The sequence below is a fragment of the Pezoporus flaviventris genome, unplaced genomic scaffold (assembly GCF_033815535.1).
Source record: "Pezoporus flaviventris isolate CSIRO_AGI_PZ_B2104156 unplaced genomic scaffold, CSIRO_AGI_Pfla_v1 ptg000188l, whole genome shotgun sequence".
In the NCBI taxonomy this organism is placed as follows: domain Eukaryota; kingdom Metazoa; phylum Chordata; class Aves; order Psittaciformes; family Psittacidae; genus Pezoporus; species Pezoporus flaviventris.
Window position 1 is genome coordinate 1,711,141 of NW_026892736.1, and position 20,997 is coordinate 1,732,137.

General features: G+C 52.2%; 1 protein-coding gene across 3 annotated transcripts in view; it reads left to right on the forward strand.

The window, feature by feature from the left end:
• The first annotated feature begins 753 nt into the window (after nucleotides 1-753).
• The window catches only part of SFXN5 (sideroflexin 5), a 99,062-nt gene continuing 78,818 nt past the window's right edge, over nucleotides 754-20,997 (forward strand). For all 3 annotated transcript variants that reach the window (XM_061440983.1, XM_061440984.1, XM_061440985.1), the window contains exons 1-2: nucleotides 754-876; nucleotides 11,641-11,709. In XM_061440983.1, coding sequence (XP_061296967.1) covers nucleotides 820-876; nucleotides 11,641-11,709 — 126 coding nt within the window. In that variant the 5' untranslated portion in view covers nucleotides 754-819. The remainder of the gene's footprint in view (nucleotides 877-11,640; nucleotides 11,710-20,997) is intronic.

Sequence of the window (20,997 nt, forward strand, 5' to 3'; positions counted from 1 at the left end):
GTAGCTGGTGCAGTGCAGTGTTTTGACTTTCGGCTCGGGAACAGAGCTGATAACAAGGATGTTTTGGTTTGGCCAAGGACTTTGTGAGCCTCATGCCCTGCCAGGGAGGAGGGGAAGCCGGGAGGAAGCAGAGACAGGACACCTGACCCAAACTGACCAAAGAGCTATTCCATACCACAGCACGTCATGCCCAGGATGGAACTGGGAGTTACCCAGGAGGGCTGGGAGGCTGCGGGGTTGGAGGAGGTATGGGTCAGTGCTTGGTCGGGCTTGGGGGGGGAGTTATCGGTCGGCTGGTGCTGAGGTGTTGTATTCTCTTCCCTTGTTATTTCCTTTATCATTGTTATCATTGGTGGCAGCAGTAGTGATTTGTGTTATACCTTAGTTACTAACCGGTTCTTATCTCAACCCGGGGGAGTTGCATTCTTTTCGATTCTCCTCTCCGTCCCTCCGGGAGCAGGGGGAGGGCAAGAAGTGGGGGGTGAGTGAACGAGTTACCTGACTGGGTTTAAACCACGACAAGCCCGAACCCTTCTGTCATGGCGGGCGCTGCTCCTCCTCCCGTGAGGAGACACCCCCCCCCCCACCCCGGGGCTCCCCTCACGGTCCCGCCGCGGACTCCATTTCCCATGCTGCCCCGCGCCCTCCCATTGGCTGTCCCAGCAGCCCCCCTCCAGCCCCTCCGCCCGGACTCCATTTCCCGTCGTGCCCCGCGGGAGCTGCGGTGGGTAGCAGCCAATCAGCGCGGCGCCGCCTCGAGGGGCGGGCCCGGCGGCGGGGGGAGGCCGTTTAAAGTGGCGCTTGCGGCGCGGGGAGGGGATGGCGGAGCCGGCCGATTATCCCCCGTTCCAGCTGGGCAAGCCGCGCTTCGAGCAGGTACCGCCGGCCTCGGAGGGAGCGGGGAAGGGCAGGGACCGGCGGCGGGAGGCGCTTCCCCGCAACCCCCGTGCGCGGCCTCGGGTCCCCGCACCCCCCATTCCCCCCCCCTCCCCTTCCCCCCCGGTGAGGGGAGACCCCCCGCTCCTCTGCCCCCGCCCTCCCCCGGGACTGTTTGCTGATTGGCTGATTCGCTCCCAGCCCCGCCTGCGATTGGGCCGCGTCGCTGTCACTCAGAGCCGCCGCCCCCCCTCCTCGCGGCGGCTCCCGCGGCGGGCGGTGATTGGCGCGTCCCGCCGTGCCCCTGTGGCGCTGAGGGAGTGGGGGGGTGAGCGTGGAGCGGTAGAGCCGCGGGTTCGAGCCCCGGGGCCGCCGCCAAGGGCAGCGGGGTTGGCGGGGTCCCGGGTACCAGCGCCCGGCGCGGCCTCATCCTTTCCCCCTACCCCGGAGCGGGGTGGCGAGCGCAAGGTTGCAGTGATGCGAGGAGCTGCCTACGGGTGGGAGCAGGGCTTCCAGCGCAGGGCCCTTTGGTAGGATAAAGCTAAGGGGTGAAGGAGCCAGCGCCGGTCTCGAGTTGTCCGTTTTGGCCGCCTTAGAACGGGCGGTGGGTGCCGAGGGTTCACCTGGCCCCCCCATGGGGTCTGTCCCATGGCGGGGCAGGAATGGCACCGCGTGGGGTGTTGGAGGTGAGGAGCGGTGGCTTGGGATGGCGTGTGAGGCTGGAGCATGGTGGGGAAGCTCTGTGGTTCACAGCGGCCGGGTGAGGAGATGCTGGTGCAGGGCTCAAAGGTGCTCGTCCCTGCTGCCACCTTCCACAGCCTCTTCATGAGCACTCTGAAGGGTTCCTGCCACCTGAGAGCTGACAAGGGCCACTCTTCATTCCCGTGGAAGCCATAGAGCATCCTTCTGCGGCTCCTGAGCTGGGCAGGATTCCTCAGGAGAGGAATGAGCCATTGGAACTGCAGGCTCAGGAGTGAGTCTGCTCATTAATATGTGTGTCTGTGACTACTGGGGCAGTCTCCAAGGAGACTCTTCCCACCATCCCGATGAAATCTGCACAGGACCACTCTTTGCCAACCATCTGACTCGCTAATTGCAGCTCTCCATTGACCAAAGCACCCATCTGGGTTGCTGGGAGTCCAGTTGCTGATCTCCCATAGGGGCCAGCTCTTTGCTCCTGCGTCTCCGTGCCTCTTTTCCCCCCTGCCTTCTCCCTGTATGGAAGGACACGGGACCTCCTTGGAGTGCCACAAGGAAGAGGTGACTCCCCCATGGCAAGAGCCTGCTCGGCTGCGTGAGCCGAGGGATGCTCAGGCTGGGGAGATGGAGCTTTTTAATAAGGAGATGAGGAGGAGGAGGAGACGCTACTCCCTTCTAGACACCACAGATGATTCGAGGCACACTTGGCAGCGAGTCAGGCACAGAATCGGTGCGTTCTGTTCATTAAGGAGCGACTGTCACTTGTAGCAACATTTAGAAGCCGTTTGGAGGGCTATGGCAGGATGTTAATGATGGGTTGTGTGTGTGTGTGAGAGAGAGAGAGCGAGCCCAGCCATCCCCTCCTCACTGCCACCCCTGGGAGATGAGCTCCGTGCGTTAACCCTCACCCTGCTGTGGAACCCATTGGCACAAGCACCCTTGGGACTGTCTCCTTTGGGAGTGCGCTGCCAGCGGTGTTGGGAATCATTCCCCTTCTCTTCTATAGTGGGTTTATTCCTTCCCTGTGCCACATCCCACTCTCATCACACAACCCAGCAGAGCTGAAGTTGTTCATCTCTAGGTCAGATGGTTATAGTTGTCCTGAGGTTGGTGAGGCACTGGAATAGGTTGGCCAAGGAAGTTGTGAATGCTCCATCCCTGGCAGTGTTCAAGGCCAGGTTGGACACAGGGGCTTGGAGCAAGCTGCTCTAGTGGAAGGGGTCCCTGCCAGTGGAAGGGGTCCCTGCCTGTGGCAGAGGTTGGAGCTGGAGGAGCTTTAAGGTCCCTTCAGCCCAAACCATTCCATGATTTCCCTCATCTTGACCTTACAGTTTGCCACCAAACTTCACTCCCCAGTTCTGGGGAGCAACGTGGGTGTGAGCCCAAGGCATCTGCAACCCTTGAACACCCTGATCCTTGTCTATCCATGCCTTTCCCGTTCTGTTCCATGGCTCATTGCAGCGGTTGATCTGTTTCTAGGATCTCACTGTTGGCTGATAAAGGATGCTTTGCTTGCCTTGGAAAGGATTAGCGACGCCGTTTAAATTCCAGCCATAGCCCCGTGTGATGCCAGCGCTTGTTTTCCGCTGGAGCCCTGGCTGGGAGCAGGTCTGGGGCTGTTTAAGGGGAGGTTGGACTGAAACTGGGGCTGGAAGTGATGCAGGGACCGAGTCCCTGCAGGGGGTAGGGGGGGGAAACAAGGAGAAGTTGTGTGCGAGGAACAAAACCCTTGGAGAGCAAACTGGGATCTGGTTCCGCGGAGCTCGGGGTCGTATCCTTCCCCTGGCACCACCTCGGGAGCGAGCTCATGAAATCCCCTTTTCCCTTCCCTTGTCTTGCAGTTGATTGGGGTTTTCTTGATCTCTGGGCAGTGAGTCCTGTCAAGTCACCTTGATTTGGGGTTTCTTTGCTGCAAAGAGCCTTTCTGGCAGTGGAAATAGGCTATTTTTAGGTGAAAGATGAAATGAGGGCTCTTAGGCTTCAGAATGTGTGAGAAGAGCTTAATTTCCTGATGAGTAGCTCTAATTTGTGAGCTCTACCTCGTTTGCCTTAAGGATTTCAGTGCTTCCTCTTCTGAAGCCGGAGCTCACTGTGTGTTCCCGGTGCTCTGGGGTCTTTGCCTGCAGCACAGGTATTTACCCTGGGTAAAATCGGTGCTTTTCTATCAGAGGAAACCTTAACAAGGCTCTAAATAAGCTGTGGGTGCTGCTGTTTGCTACCCAGGGGGGTTAAATGCCGGAGGGGGTTAAATTCTGATGCTTTTATTGGGGTCAGCCCTTTATAAAGTACTATGAGGTTGTCTTGGTTGGTGCAGGAGGGCTTCAAGCACAGATAAGAAGTGAGGTGACTCCTTCCCAGCTGAGGTTGAGGGTGTTCATCTCAACAAGCACAACTCATGGGCATGAAAAGGAGTCGCAGATCTTGGCTCCTTCACAGGAAGGATGTGGAAATAAAGGGGAATAAACCCAAACCAGCCCCCCCATAACCAGCTTCTCTCCATGCCCAGCTCAGTGAATGGTCCTGGAGGGCTCGGGAGGGTTCGTTCTGTTGGTCCCACACGCCGTTTCTCTCCCTGCATCATTAACAGTGTTGGTGGGGATGTGCTGCTTCAGGGCTTGACCTTGCAGAGGGTTTAAATGCTGGAACATCACACATGATCGTCTCAGAACTGGCTCACAAGGACCTTAGTGCTAACAGCTGTGATTCCCTGCTCTTCCTATGCTTTAATCTGGTGAGTTCAGAGCCCAGCCGAGGTTTGTTGCCCCTCTTCTCAAACCCACGCGTCCAAGATCACCCTTGCAGTAGCACACAGATAAAGATGTTGTTGATTAGATGCACCTCTCAGGAGCTTAATGCCTCGCAGCTTGCACACGGTGGTTGCTAAAAGCCCGGTTACAGGCAGCAGGAGGAACCAGAGCTGTGCTGCAATGGGAGCATAGACGTCTCTCCTCGTGCTGCTCGGTGTGAGGTTATGTTCCACTTTAAGGAAGGGAATGGAGCTCTTCTCTCCTAAAGAGGCATCACTGTCACAGAATCCCAGCCTGGTTTGGGTTGGAAGGGACCTTAAAGCTCCTCCAGCTCCAACCCCTGCCACGGGCAGGGACCCCTTCCACTAGAGCAGCTTGCTCCAAGCCCCTGTGTCCAACCTGGCCTTGAACACTGCCAGGGATGGGGCAGCCACAGCTTCTCTGGGCACCCTGGGCCAGCGCCTCAGCACCCTCCCAGGGAAGAGCTTCTGCCTAAGAGCTCATCTCAGTCTCCCCTCTGGCAGGTTCAAGCCATTCCCCTTGGCCTGTCCCTACATCCCTTGTCCCAAGCCCCTCTCCAGCTTTCCTGCAGCCCCTTTAGGCACTGGAGCTGCTCTCAGGTCTCCCCTTGAGGAGCCTTCTCTTGTCCAGGCTGCCCCAGCCCAGCTCTCTCAGCCTGGCTCCAGAGCAGAGCTGCTCCAGCCCTCGCAGCATCTCCATGGCCTCCTCTGGCCTCGCTCCAACAGCTTGGTTCACAAGTGCTCCAACTCTTGTCCATAGGCAGGTCCACCCCAGTCTGTACAAACACCTTGGGATGAGTTGCAATGTGCTAAGTGACATTTGCTCTCACCAGGCCCTGAGGATGTGCTGACCCTGTTTATCCCGCACGATCCATTGGATCCTGCAAGCGCATGCTTGGAGGTGAATTGCAGAGCAGGGGAGGGAATACAGACACCTTTGGGGCTGATGTTTATCTGCTAACTTCACAGAACCTGTCCCCAAAGCCATTCCTTTGCCTTCTTCCCTCTCTATCAGCCACCATGGGTTTCTAAACGGGGAGTTTGCCTCTTGTCCTACAGGATGCAAACCCCACCTAACACCAGTGAAAGGTTTCTGTGCCGCTTCCTGGCGCATTCCCCTTCATGCTCAGACCCGTCACTGCAGGTGCCTGAAGGTGCCGAGGTGCAGGAGCTGCTCCTGACTCCATGCTTTAAACATTCTTTGATGTTTAAAGTCAAGCTGAGAGCATCAAATGGAGTCCATGGCCTTAACCTAAGCTCGCCCTGGGCTGCAGCCTGTGTGCAGCTACACAGCTCTGCTGACTGGCCCAGTGCTCCACAGCTTGAATTCCCTTGCTTTGGGTTGGGTCAGCTTAAATCTCTTCCTAATTAATTTCAAGCTGACGTAAGCCTGAGGTTTTTAGCTAAAAAAGAAAAACCAACCCCAAATGTGCCTGCCTCTTGCTCCGGCTTTAATTAAATCCTGTTTGCAATCACACTGCAATTAAATTGGTGCAAGTTGTATCTCCTGTTCTTCCAGGGCCGCCCGCTGTTGAGGAATCGCACAGTTCCAGAGTGGTTTGGGTTGGAAGGGAGCTTAAAGCTCGTCCAGCTCCAACCCCTGCCACCACAGGGACCCCTTCCACTAGAGCAGCTTGCTCCAAGCCCCTGTGTCCAACCTGGCCTTGAACACTGCCAGGGATGGGGCAGCCACAGCTTCTCCATTCAACCCATTCCAGTGTCCCAGCACCCTCTCAGGGAAGAGCTTCCTGAGATCTCACCTGAATCTCCCCTCTTTAAAGTATCCTTTAGTTATCCTTTAAAGAGCCCTCACCCTCTTTAAGGTGCTTGCTAATGGTCACTTACCTGGCTCTCACTGCTCTTCTTTACACTTCTTGAGCCTTCAAGGAGTAGTTTCCTCCTAGTTGTTATCTGGGAATCAGCTGGATCTGGCATCTTTAATAGCTGGATCTGTGATGTGCAGCTCCCATCCTCACTCTGAGCTGCTGTGCCATGGAAGGGAATTGATATTCCCAGCCGCTTTGCAGGACTTCATCTTGCTGCAGGCTGGTGAGAAGTGGTCCCAAAATAGCTGCCATTAATCACAGGGAATTTGTGTTATTAGCTTTGCTCCCAGATAACTGTTTACTACAGCAGATGTTGCAGGGATCCAATGGTGGATAGTTGAGAGCTGAAGGTCAAACTTCTGGGTGTCTTGTAGGCTTCATCCCTGCATGAGGGTGATGGCGAGAGCTGGAAATGATCCTCTTGGAAAGGACCCATCCTGGAGCCTCACTTAAATCTGGGTCTGGGTGACTGCAGTGTGCTGCAGAGCTGCTGCTGTGCTGGTCACTGAATGGTGCCTGGCTCTTCCCGTGCCCCAGGGCTTGATCCTTTCATAGAATCTTGGAATCCCAGGTTGGAAGGGACCTCAGGGATCATCTGGTCCAAGATTTCCAGGCACAGCATGACCTAGACTGGATGTCCCAGCACCCTGTGCAGCCCAGTCTTAACAGCGTCCAACACTGGGGAGTCACCACTTCCCTGGGGAGATTATTCCGATGGTTGCTCTCAATGTGAAACATTTCCCTCTTGTGTCCAATGGGAATCTCCCCAGCAGTAACTTGTCCTTTCCATGGGACTCCTGGTCAAAAAGGGAGTCTCCATTGTCTTTGTAGCCACCCTTTAAATACTGGAACAATCTCATCCCATTCACTTGTCCCAACAACTGTTGGCTTGCTGGATGGATGCAGAGTTGGTGTGTCGAGTTCAAACCTTGTAGGGAGGTGGCAGTCCCTTGGTTTTCCCTTATTAAATGATAATGGGCATTGAATGATGGAGAAAGGATGGAGGATAAGGGTTGGATGGAGGATGAAGGGTTGGATGGAGGTATGGGAAAAGAAAGCAGTTCGTGCAAGATGTACAGCAGATAATCATCTAATCCCAGCCCGGTTTGTGTTGGAAGGGTCCTTAAAGCTCCTCCAGCTCCAACCCCTGCCACGGGCAGGGACCCCTTCCACTAGAGCAGCTTGCTCCAAGCCCCTGTGTCCAACCTGGCCTTGAGCACTGCCAGGGATGGGGCAGCCACAGCTTCTCTGGGCACCCTGTGCCAGCGCCTCAGCACCCTCCCAGGGAAGAGCTTCTGCCTAAGAGCTCATCTCAGTCTCCCCTCGGGCAGGTTCAAGCCATTCCCCTTGGCCTGGCCCTACAGGCCCTTAGCCAGAGTTGGACAAAGGAAAAACCATGGGTATCTTTGCTCCGGGGCTGGACAGTCATGGTAAATACTGCTACTTAGGTGGGCTGAGCAGTGAAATATGGGGTGATGCAGCCTAAAGAAGACAACCTTGCTCTTGATTTGAACTTGGTCTGATTTTAGGTGTCTTTTGGAGAGACCACAGCATAGGGAGCTGCTGTTGTGGAAAATGAGGTTCTCCCTCATCAGAGGTTAAAACACCCACAACAAATTGTATTTAAACTCTTACTCCTCTATTTTTAGGTCTGGTTTTTTATGGCACAGTGTATGGTACCATGAAAGGACTTTGAGATGTTGTAGATGTAGAGCTGGGGACTCCCACCATCCCACTCTGCCACTCACCTTGCCTCCATCTAGCTCTCCCTGTCCAGGACTGACCTCAGTTTGCCTCTTTTCCTCCGGCTTTTATGATCTCTGCCCGTGATGGGATGAAGCAGGATGGGGAAAATGCTTCTTTACCAATTAGAATGTTTTCTTCCCCAGTTGCTTCATTGACAAAGCTGCTCCCTTTAAAATCCAGGCCTGGACGTGGGATTGAAGGAGGTTCAATGCAGTGGCCTCGTTTGAAGAAACGTGGACTAACTTAATGCCTTGTCTTGTGCTGTCCCACAGTGGTGATGAGGGATGTTGAGCTGACCTGTGAGTGTGCTGAGGACACATGAAAGGTTAAATCACTGTTGTGGGACTGCAAACTCATCCTGTTTCTTGGAGTCTGGGACAGAGAGCAGGAAGATTCTGGCTTTGATCCCTGTGATGAAGATTGAGACTTAGGGTGACAACAGCTTTCTGTTGGAAGGGCTGGGATGTGGTTGAGCACCAGAATACCATTCATGGGAGGCTTTTAGAGGGGTTTTTCACTTCCAGGCAGCTCATCAGAGCAACAAGGAGAAGCACCTTTATGTGAGTGCATCTTAGAGAGCTCATGGTAGTGCAAAACCAAAGTGGAAACCAGAGGTGAGAAGCTGGGTCTTGTTGCCTGCTCTAGGGAAGGGAGGATGGGCTCAAACACAGGTCTCCCCACTCACACACTGCCCCGTTGTGCTGTGCTCTCCTTCAGACAGGCTGGAGAGGTGGGCAAGAGGAACCTTTAGAACAGCAAAGGCAAGTGCAGGGTCCTGCCCCTCTGGAGGAATAACCCCATGCACACACAGGCTAAGGGCTGACCTGCTGGGAAGCAGAGAGGGACCTGGTGGCCATGGAGTTGTCCATGGGCCAGCAGTGTGCCCAGGGTGGCCAACAGTGTCCTGGGCTGCGTGAGGAAGAGCATTGCATCAGGTTGAGGGAGATGATCCTCCCTCTCCTCAGCACTGGTGAACTGTGTCCACATCTGGGGTCCTCAGTACAGGGGAGACCTGGAGCTCCTGGAGCAAGTCCAGAGAAGGGCCTCTGGAATGATTCAGGGTCTGGAGCATCTCTCCTATGAGGAAAGGCTGAGGGAGCTGGGGCTGTTCAGGCTGGAGAAGGTTCAGTGGGAGCAATGTACAGAGGTATCTAAAGGGAGGATGGGGCCAGACTCTTCCTGGTGGTGGCAGGCAATAGGATGAGAGGTGGTGGAGGGGACCAGACTCTTCCTGGTGGTGCCAGGCGATAGGATGAGAGGTGATGGAGGGGACCAGACTCTTCCTGGTGGTGCCAGGTGATAGGATGAGAGGTGGTGGAGGGGACCAGACTCTTCCTGGTGGTGGCAGGCAATAGGATGAGAGGTGATGGAGGGGACCAGACTCTTCCTGGTGGTGCCAGGCGATAGGATGAGAGGTGATGGAATAAACTAAAACATAGGAAGTTCCACCTGAGCATGGGAAGAACTTCTTTACTGTGAGGATAAGTGACCATAGGAATAGGTTGCCCAGAGAGGTTTTGGAGTCTCCTTCCCTGGAGATGATCAAGAGTCATCTGGACACCATCCTGAGCAATGTGCTCTGGGTGGCCCTGCTGGAACAGGGATATTGAATGACCTTAAGGTCCTTTCCAACCCAAACACTTCTGTTGCCCTCAGTGCCATGGGTTAGAGGTGGACGTGGCAGTGCTGAGGTAATGGTTGGACTTGATGATCTTAAAGGTCTTTTCCAACCCACTTGATTCTATGATAGGACTCAGTGACCACCAATGGTCCCTTCCAGCCTCAACCCTTCTGTGTTCTCATTTAAGCCCCGTACTTAAACTGCTCTGAATTCCCTGTGCTGTTTGGCATTGAGCAAGCACAGAAGGATGGGCAGTGGGAGAGGGATGATGGAACGTGGGAGCTCGGGATAACGTGAGGAGGGCCCAAGTGACTCATGGCTTAGTCATGGCACTGCCTGCACCACTGGCAGCAGTCATGTGGAGGACAGTGGCATCTGCAGAGGGTTTTAGACTGAAAAGCAATGGAAGGCAGCAGAGCATCAAGCCCACAAAAGCTGGAAAGTACCAGAACTGGTGCTCATGAAACCGATGCTAATTAAAACCCACGGGGCTTCATTTCTGAAGCTGGTTTGTTCAACTGTGGGGTTTTCTTTGCTCTTTTTAGTGGAGAACATGGCAAAACAACAGCAGAGAGTTCTGTGAGGAGCTGAGCATGGGGTGTTGGAATGTGAGGTCCTGGGAGCTGCTGTTACAGAGGCAGTTCTGCCTGAAGAAGTAGGCAGCGTTATTGGTATTCCTCTTGATGGCTCAGTGGAGAAGAACCAGCATGTTTGATGAACTGATGCCAGGCTGTGATTAAATGCCATTCTCGCTGCTGTATGCATGTTCTGCTCCTTTATTTATAGCACATTTCTGCATTACGAACACAAAAGGGTTTGCTGCACGTGGCTGCAGAGCACCCAGGGCAAAGAGGGCTCAGTAGGAGAGAGTACGTGGAGGTCCATCCATGAGCAGTGTTCTTCCTGTATCCGCAATGGGCTGCAGGGGAGAAGCCATGGGAGGGATAGAGGAGCTGCTGGACCAGGCTGCCCTGGTCTGTTTGGCATTGCTGGTGTCCAGATGAGGGTTCAGGCTGTGGTGGGGCAGCGCTGGCACTTGGCCGACATCTGCGTCCAGGTGGAGGAATCCAGACTGGTGTCTGAGTGAGAGGTGGGATGGAGCAGCCCTGAGGAGGGCCTGGGGGTGTTGGTCAATGAGAAGCTCCCCATGACCCAGCTTCAGTGAGCGCTTGAGCCCAGAACCCTCCCGTGTGCTGGGTGCACCCCCAGAGCGTGAGCAGCAGCTCAGGGAGGGGATCCTGCCCCTCTGCTGTGCTCTGGGGAGACCCCCCCTGCAGTCCTGATCCAGCTCTGGGGCAGCAGCACAAGAGGGACGTGGAGCTGTTGGAGCGAGGCCAGAGGAGGCCATGGAGATGCTGCGAGGGCTGGAGCAGCTCTGCTCTGGAGCCAGGCTGAGAGAGCTGGGCTGGGGCAGCCTGGACAAGAGAAGGCTCCTGAAGGGGAGACCTGAGAGCAGCTCCAGTGCCTGAAGGGGCTGCAGGAAAGCTGGAGAGGGGCTTGGGACAAGGGATGTAGGGCCAGGCCAAGGGGAATGGCTTTAAACCATTTATTCCCTTGTTGGGACTTTAAGCTCTTCTTTTTAGGCCATTTGAAAATCTGATTTCAGAAACCTTTGTTCCAGTGGTGTACAGGTGGAGGGGTTTCTTCCCACCAGTCTTCCTCCCCCCAGATCAGGGACCCTGTGAGATGGGTGTTAGGGGGAATGAGGACAAGCAGCATGGGGACAGGCTTAAAGACATTGAAGGGTGGCAATCCTATTGACTTAGAGGTCTGGAGCTGTGCCTTGGGTTTTGTGGCCTCTGGCATCTCCCAAGAGCCCCATGGGGTAGCAGACAACATTGTATTTGGTGTGAAAAAGGAAAGGGTTTTAGCAGCTTGATAGTATCCCTTTATTATAATATCTATATTAGTACCCTGTTAGTAGCAACGCTGCTATTAGCAGGGTCCAAGGCATCATCTTTTCCTTTTTACTTCCTACCCCAAATTACAGCTGGGATGTACAGCTTCTATTGTACATCTTTTTCGTTGCTATTTAGGAGGAAATAAAACCTTTCTCTTCACTTGTTTCTAACTGAACACGTTTTGTTCTTTCCCTTGTTTTCCAGACTTCATTTTATGGCAGATTCAGGCACTTCTTGGACATCATCGATCCGCGCACCCTCTTTGTGACCGAGGTAATGTATATGCACCTTGTTGTCTGAAAGCCCTGTTTATTAGACAGGTTTAGATTGGAAACAATCTCTTCTGTGAAGAGCAGGAGTAATGAAGCCAGGTTTCCAGTGGATTTGTGTCTCACAGCTGATTGATTGCCCAACTGAGCTCTGTTCAATCCGTAGCCCAGACCTGCTTTAGATTAGACATCAGGGAATCCACACACCAGTCAGGCTCCCCTCTCCCTCCAGTAACCAGTGAGACCCTCCACTGGTTTCAGTCAGATTTGCCAGGGATTTAGTCTTCTTAGAAGGAAAATTCCTACAGTCTTTATGGAATAAAATGCAGGTGAGTAGATGAGGGAGTAAATAGTAATTCTCATGAAGGGAGAGGGTCCACACTGCAGTTTTTCTGTGCCTGTACTCAAGAAGACCTTATCTGAGTGAGGTGGTGTAGTTTTTCCTTAGTTATTACCCTGTTTGTAACAGGCTTTTGGGGTTTCTGGCCCATTTATGTTCTGTCCAGCTTTATTGCGTTTCCCTGCTCTCACAAAGCAGTTGTGGGGAATCCTTTAGAAGAAGTATTTCAACCGGTGATCTTCAGTTCTGCTGTTAGCCAGGAAACTCTGGATTTTGCTTCCAGTGAAGGGGAATTCCTTTTTCCTTTTCCTTTGCTGCATTTTATTTTGGTTCCTTTTGAGGTGGGGTTGTGTGAGATGAAAATAAATGTGCAAGCAATTCTTGGAGCACAGGGAGCTGAACCACTCGTTGTAGCTGATGGTCAGCTGAGGCCAGTTCCTTCTGCACTGTGATGGTGGTGAAAACGTGTACTTTAGATCCTGACAGGATCTGTAGGTCTTGTACTTTAAAATGTGTCGTGTGTGTATATATGTGTGTATGGAGACTGGCTGAGAACACTGGGGCTGTTCAGCCTGGAGAAGAGAAGCTGTGGGAGACCTCAGAGCAGCTTCCAGTGTCTGAAGGGGACTACAAGGGTGATGGGGATGGACTCTTCATTAGGGACTGTAGTGATAGGACAAGGGGTGATGGGTTCAAACTGAAACAGGGGAAGCTCGGGTTAGATGAAAGGCAGAAGCTCTTCCCTGTGAGGGTGCTGAGGCGCTGGCACAGGGTGCCCAGAGAAGCTGTGGCTGCCCCATCCCTGGCAGTGCTCAAGGCCAGGTTGGACACAGGGGCTTGGAGCAAGCTGCTCCAGTGGAAGGGGTCCCTGCCCATGGCAGGGGTTGGAACTGGAGGAGCTTTAAGGTCCCTTCCAACACAAACCCTTCCATGATAACTAAAAGCTGTTTGGTTTCCTTTGCTAATTGAGGTGGCAAATTAAAACTCCACGAAGGGTTTGATGAGGAAGCAGCAGTTTGTGGAGAGCTCCTTCCCTCTGACAGATGGCTGCATCTTCCAGGCCCGGGGTTCTCAGGGAACAAATAAATCACTGTTTGTCTTGGAGGAGCTCACTAGCAAATGGGGGAAAAAAAGCAAATAAATGAGTTTCTAATGAGAATGGAGGTTAATCCCATGCGTAATGTTATAATATGGGGGTTTTCTCCATCCTATTTTAATTGCTGTGTGTTACGTCATTACATCCTACTGGTGGCTGTATTTGGAGGAAGGATGAAGTGATCCCTCTGAGTGGGGGAAACCAGGCACAGTGATAGGGAGCATAACGAGCCTCAGTGACAGTCCTCTCTTAGTCATTCCTCTTTCAATAAGGCAAATCCTTAACACCATCAAAAACTTCCTTGTCTATTAAACGTTCTTGAGCATTAATATTCAAGGGCACATGTCCTTAGGGATACATCCTCATGTCCGTGACCATGGCAGGGGGTTGGAACTAGATGAGCTTTAAGGTCCTTTCCAACCCAAACCATTCCATGCTTACAGGGCAGAGGCAGTTGGAAGGCAGTTGCTCCAGTTTTATCTTTAGTGTAGGTATAATTATCTATATCAAGCTTACCTACTAATTTTACTTGCTTTCTGAGTGCATCTGATACTGAAAGAAGACATGGACCTCGTGTCATTGGTGCATGTCACCTCCGAAGAGGAGGTTTCCTCGTGTGCTAATTCATATCATAACTGGCTCCCGATGAAATCATCTTTGGCAGCAGCAAATGTGCAGCCTTCTCCCAATAAGCAGGAAAAGTGTCATCCCAGAGGACAAACCCAATGAGCCCTGTCACTGAGACCATGAGGAACCCCTCAGCGGATGTAATGCCTGTTTTCGAACAGCGTGAGCTTGAAATGATTGGGATAATGCTTTTAATTGCTCTGTAATTAAGATCCATTGGGAGAAGCAGTGTGGTCCAGCAGCTATTTTGATAAGCCTAATGTCTCCCATCTGACACGAGCCTGGCCAGACTGTTAATGCTCGTTGGGAAGCTCTTCATGGAGAAAGCTGTGGGGCTGCTAATAATTGAGAGCCAAAGTGGAATGAGGATTCAAGTGAGCTCAGAGGGGCCATGTGTTATCTGCTTCTGCTTCATCTCATTGTTCAAAGCCGAAGTCTGCAGAGCACGGAGCATCTTGCATTCCCATATTTGGGTTTAAAATGGAAGCAGGATTAGATGTATGTTATTTATATGAACGATACCTTCTTACTCAGCAGATTGTCTGTCTGTGTTTATTCAGTGTCACATCTGCTGGCTCTACTTGAACAAAAAGTTTCTGGCTCCTGTTGTCTGTCACTGTAGATCCAATACAATAGGGCCAGCTGGAGTCAAGTCTGCCGTATGTATCATCTATGGAGCAGCGAGACGAAATCAGGGATGGTTGAGTTGCTGATGGCAGAGCACAGCTGGATTTTGGTGCCCCACATTGCATTCGTGGTGCTGGTGGCCAGAAGACTCTTGCTTTGGTTCACATGCCAGTAAGTCATCATTGGTCTGAACCTGAAATCAGTGAAACTTGCAGTCGCAGAGTTGAGCATCACAGGGGTAACGCAGCCTTGCAACCCCAATACAAGCTCCATAAGAGCAGAGGGAGATGCCAACTGTCCCAGCGTGCCCTGTCCCATCAGTGGGTTTTCTCTTAAAAGCCTCGAGTGCAAAACTTGACTCTGTCTTTGTGTTGATTCTGTAACAGTAATGTTGTAGTGCTACTGGCATAATGACTGTTATTACGGTCTGTATGTGCACATATGGGTTTCTGGAGGCAGCTCGAAGCCATGTGTAGGCATCAGTTGGGATCCAAGAGAAGACAAGGCACAGATCTTTCAGACAGAAACAGTGTGCCCTTGAGCACGGAGGACAAGGTGGAAAATCAGTGCGAGAGTTCACGTGCTGGATGGAGGTGTCTGATGCTTGTACGTAGGGACAGTTGTCTGCAGTTGTCCTCCCGTCCCACCAGGGTGCCGGAGTGATGGCCGTGAGGGATTTGGGGTGGTGACAAAGGGTTCTTGGAGGTGGCCATCAGCTCGGTGTGATGTGGGGTAGGACAAGGGGGAGTGGCTTGAACCTGCCAGAGGAGAGGCTGGGATGAGCTCTTAGGCAGAAGCTCTTCCCTGGGAGGGTGCTGAGGCGCTGGCACAGGGTGCCCAGAGAAGCTGTGGCTGCCCCATCCCTGGCAGTGTTCAAGGCCAGGTTGGACCCAGGGGCTTGGAGCAAGGTGCTCTAGTGGAAGGGGTCCCTGCCCATGGCAGGGGTTGGAGCTGGAGGAGCTTTAAGGTCCCTTCCAACCCCAACAATTCCATGATTCTGTGATCTCTGGTCTTGTTCTTTATCCCCTTTCTTTGGCTGGCCAAACCAAACTCCTCTGAATACAATTCTTTAGCAACTCTTCCTACAAAGACTGAAATTCTCCATTCTGCTGACGTAGTCCCGCAAGCGTGCTCTAGGCAGTGACCTTCTGAGTCAATGCCTGGTGGCCCGGATGAGTGCAGAGCAGGTTACATCAGCTCTTTGAACTAAAACCTACAGGTTAGATCTAAGCTGCAGCATTCAAACTGAGTCAGGTGCTGTGTTTTGGCTGTAACCATAAAGCCCATGGTCATGGATCAGCGGTAGCCCTTTGCATGCTTCTCATGGGCTTAGTGAACTGAGCTGTGGTTCAAAAGCTGGGTGGTTTTGGGCCTACAATGGTACCAGAGAGGGACTTTTCATCAGGGACTATAGTGATAGAACAAGGGGTGATGTGTTCAAACTGAAACAGAGGGGATTTAGGTTTGATATAAGGTAGAAGTTCTCCCCTGTGAGGGTGCTGAGGTGCTGGAACAGGTTGCCCAAGGAAGTTGTGAATGCTCCATCCCTATCAGTGTTCAAGGCCAGGTTGGACAGAGCCTTGGGTGACATGGTCTAGTGTGAGCATCCCTGCCCATAGCAGGGGGTTGGAAGTGGATGAGCTTTAAGGTCCCTTCCAACCCAAACCATTCCATGATTCTGTATTTTCCAGCCGTGTTCAGCCCAAGGCAAGGATTGAACCCCTTTCCTAAGACCTGTTGTTGGTGGGTAGCATTTCCCAAGTGGACACGGCTTGAGCTGCTGTGGTGGAGCACCAAGGGTGGAAGTTTGTGCTTCTGAATCCCTGAGCATAGTAGATCCCTGGCACTGCTTCTGGGCTTAGGTTTGTAAGAACATCCTCCGGGTGCAGATGGTCTGTCTAGCACCCTATTATGAGAGCTGAGACCCCATCACCCACCACGAGAAGTGCTCTAGTTTTGATGAGAAGAGGGGTATGAAGGAAATGATATCTACGAGGGAAAGCTGTGGCTGCATCTTTTTTTTAGGTGATGCTGTAAAAACTCTGGTGACACTTCTTCCTACAGGCAGCAGGAGAGAAATCAAGCAGCAATAAATATTGAAACAGTAGCACAACCTTGCAGAGAGACATCTTTTCCCCTGTTAAAATGGAAATGAAGTGGAATCTTAGACATGAGCACTAGCGCAATAATGCCGCGTCGTGCTGAAAGCAAAGGAGGGGAGCTCTGGTTGGTGTTGGGAGCTGTAATTCCCTGTTCTTTTGGGCTTTTCCAGAAGGAAAACAAGGCACTTTTCCCTAAGGAATGTTGAGGCTGGGGGTTATCCACTAAAGCTACCTGCCTGCTTCCAAGCCATGTGAAAAGCATCTTCTTAATGCGATCCTTGCATTAACACTTTGCTTTCTGTGCCACTCTTTTGTCCACCTCGGGACCCATCGGCAGCGCTGGTTTAGGACTCCTTTCTTTGGGAAACTTCCCTTCTCTCCCCACGGAGCTGAAAGAGGAAATTCATGAAGACTGGGATTTTGAAAAGCAAAATCAGCCTTTTTTGTTTTCTGTTTGTTACCATACTCAACAAGATGGGATCTGGCCAGGGTTGTTATAGTAACTCCTAAGATTTCCTCAAGAGAAGGGGGAAAAAATAGAACACAGACCCATTCATCTCTTCCTTCCAGTTTTTCATTCAGAGCTACATGCTGTTCTGTGCAGATCATTTGCAAGGCACACAGTGGAGGTAATCTCAGTCACAAAACCACGAGGCCAGTAATGAGCACAAATGGCTCTCCAGAACGTTGGGCTGGCATTCCTGGCTTCTTTGCTAGCTTGGGAGGCAAGAAGGGATTGTCTTCCCTGGATCTGTTGTTCGGCCGTCCAGTTTTTCACCACAATATTATACCTGGTATGATATGTGTATATGATAGCCACACTATGTATGATATCCACAGTATCATACAATTATAGGTGTATATACATGTATCGTGCTGGGTAGTCCTAATAGGATGTTTTTAAGCAGCCACGAGGGCAAGGAGCTGCCAAGAGGAGCTTCAAGAGGCTCACGTCCTGTTGTGATCTTGTGTGATTGCTTTTTTGGCTGCACCTCGAATCCTGTGCTCAGCTCTGGGCCCCTCACTCCAAGAGAGACCTTGAGGTGCTGGAGCAGGGCCAGAGAAGGGCACTGGAGCTGGTGCAGGGCCTGGAGCCCAAGTGTGATGGGGAAGGGCTGAGGGAGCTGGGGGGTTCAGTGTGGAGAAGAGAAGGCTCAGGGGGGACCTGATGGCTCCCTACAAGTGCCTGAGAGGAGGATGGAGCCAGGAGGGGCTGGGCTCTGCTGCCAAGGAACAAGGGATGGGACAAGAGGAACCGGCCTCAAGCTGCCCCAGGGCAGGTTTAGATGGAGCTGAGGACCAATTCCTGCCCCAGAGGGTGCTCAGGCATTGGAACAGGCTGCCCAGGGCAGGGCTGCAGTCACCGTCCCTGCAAGTGCTCACACAGCGTGGAGCAGAGGCCTCAGTGCCATGGGTCAGTGGTGGCCTTGGCAGTGCTGGGAATGGTTGGACTGGGTGAGCTTAAAGGGCTTTTCCAGCCTGGGTGATTCTGTGATTCCTCACAGGTTGGGAATGCCCGAACCAGCCTAAAAATCCCCTTTGTTTCTCAGATCTGCAGTGCTTACAGCTTTCCAGTGATCAACTGGTCGTTCATGTAGCTGGTCATTGCAGCTACAGAGCCCTGAGGGTCTTGCCCAGAAGAGCATGGCCATGTGTCCGTGCCATTGGATTTCATCCCATGTGCCCATTTCTTAAGGTCAGCATTGCTTCTGTATGAGATCCTCAGCCCTTCTGGAGGAAACAGTGTGTCACCAGTGCTGCAGCACCATCCTCATTCATAACTCTTGCTTTTTGTCCAGTGTCAGGAAGACTTGGCTAAAGTAAGGACTCATTTCTCTGTCTGGGGTGTTTGATAGACGAGGAAAAGTATGGCCAGTGACTGGCCTTATCCATTGAAGTACTCAGAACAAGAATACTTGTGCTCCTAAACAGTGTAGGCTCCTTCCAGGAAACGATTCATGTATTCCCTCTATCACTTGCATATGATTTTTTATTAAGATAAGTTTAAATTTTAAGACAAATTTAGCATTTGTGTGCATAAGTGAAGGGGGCTTAGAGTTAAGACACTGATTTTTCTTGCCATGTAGATTCACAGAATGGTTTGGGATGGAAAGGACCTTCAAGCTCATGCAGCTCCAACCCCTGCCCCGGGCAGGGACCCCTTCCACTAGAGCAGCTTGCTCCAAGCTCCTGTGTCCAACCTGGCCTTGAACACTGCCAGGGATGGGGCAGCCACAGCTTCTCTGGGCACCCTGTGCCAGCGCCTCAGCACCCTCCCAGGGAAGAGCTTCTGCCTAAGAGCTCATCTCAGTCTCCCCTCGGCAGGTTCAAGCCATTCCCCTTGGGCTGTCCCTACATCCCTTGTCCCAAGCCCCTCTCCAGCTTTCCTGCAGCCCCTTCAGGCACTGGAGCTGCTCTCAGGTCTCCCCTTCAGGAGCCTTCTCTTGTCCAGGCTGCCCCAGCCCAGCTCTCTCAGCCTGGCTCCAGAGCAGAGCTGCTCCAGCCCTCGCAGCATCTCTGTGGTCTCCTCTGCACTCGTTCCAGCAGCTCCATGTTTTTACATTGGGGTCAGTGTACACGGGTCAGTCTGAGTCAAAGAGGGAGCAAGTTTCAGGCCAATACACCCAGAAACAGGGCAGAAACCAGAGCTATATCACTTGTTACGAGTGACATAGGATTGTGAGCTTTGGTTGGTACCGCTGACCTCAGCATCAGCACCCAACCCGAGCAAGCCCCATCTCTGAGCCCAGGCTGTGCCAAGACTGCAGTAGTTTGCAGGGGTCATTCCTATCTGCTGCTGAGCCCTGTGTGGTGGCTTTGTACAGACTCCACTTGTGCTCAGGAGGTGCTAATTGCTGCAAGAATAAAACCTATAAAATACCAGGGCTGGAAATAGCGTGGTGCTGCTGGTGTGAGCTGAGCCAGCGTCAAGGCAGTGGCTCCGCTCCCAACCCGCTCGCTCCGTGCAGGAATTGCCACTCTTCCATATGTCTGATGTGTTGAATGTTGTCAGGACAATAGTCATTCATTAATTGCTGCTTTCAGGTTGGCGTAAGTGCTGGCGCTTCCAAGGAAACAACAAAGTACTCTTTGATGTTGGCATGAAAGGCAGGGGGGAAAGTAGTTCCCCTGCCACCGATCCCATGGATGCGAGCTCCTAATGAGCTCGGGATGCTTTGCCTTGTATACAGGAGGGATGTGAGAGCAGAGCTGGCAGTGCCTCAACACGGTCACACTGCAAGCACAGGGTTTAGATGAGCCACCATCACGCTGGGGGTGATTTGAGACAAAATACTCTGTGTTTATGGGATGTCCTCCAGGATTAACACCAGCAAAGCTGCCACAACAGCAGAGCTAGTGCAGCGAATCAAACCAAAGCCGATGTTACTCATCTGGATGACAGATAACCCGCGGGAGGCTTTTGAACATGGTTAGCTGAGTGATTTGTTTGGCTTCAGATATTTGGGAGCCGTGATCTGGTGCTTCCTGCAGGCTTGGATAAGTGGATTTAACCCCCCTGAAGCTGCTGTTTGCATCCTGACTTCTTCCTCTTTATGTTAGGTTAATCTCTCTCTAATTTGTACCTCTCTACTTCTGCCCTGTGGTTTGTTTTAGTAATTTTTAATTGATTTCAAGAAATACATTTATCTCATGTAGAATGTATCATAGAATCAATAGAATCATAGAATAGTTAGGGTTGGAAAGGACCTTAAGATTATCCAGTTCCAACCCGCCTGCCATGGGCAGGGACACCTCACACTAAACCATGGCACCCAAGGCTCTGTCCAACCTGGACTTGAACAGCGCCAGGGATGGAGCATTCACAACCTCCCTGGGCAACCCATTCCAGTGCCTCACCACCCTCACAGGAAAGAATTTCCTCCTTAGATCCAATCTAAACCTCCCCTGTTTGTTTGAATCTGTTACCCCATGTCCTGTCACTGCAGTCCCTAATGAAGAGTCCCTCCCCAGCATCCCTATAGGCCCCCTTCAGATACTGGAAGGCTGCTATGAGGTCTCCACGACCTCACATGTGTGTATTTATGTGGCTTTAACCTGCCCGAGGGGAGACGGAGCTGAGCTCTTAGGCAGAAGCTCTTCCCTGTGAGGGTGCTGAGGCGCTGGCACAGGGTGCCCAGAGAAGCTGTGGCTGCCTCATCCCTGGCAGTGTTCGAGGCCAGGTTGGACACAGGGGCTTGGAGCAAGCTGCTCTAGTGGAAGGGGTCCCTGCCCATGGCAGGGGTTGGAGCTGGATGGGATTTAAGGTCCCTTCCAACACAAACCAGGCTGGGATTCTATAATATACACTCTATAGTATGTGTTATATATAATATAGTGTCTATCTACACACAATGTATGTATTGCTGGAAGTTATATCTAGTTCTTGAAAGCATTCTGCGTTCATAAGCTACTCTTCTACCCCAGAACACTTCTTTATGTTTCTATATATATGGATAACTGTTTTGGGAGTGCATTGATGATTTTGACAGGCTGGTAGCA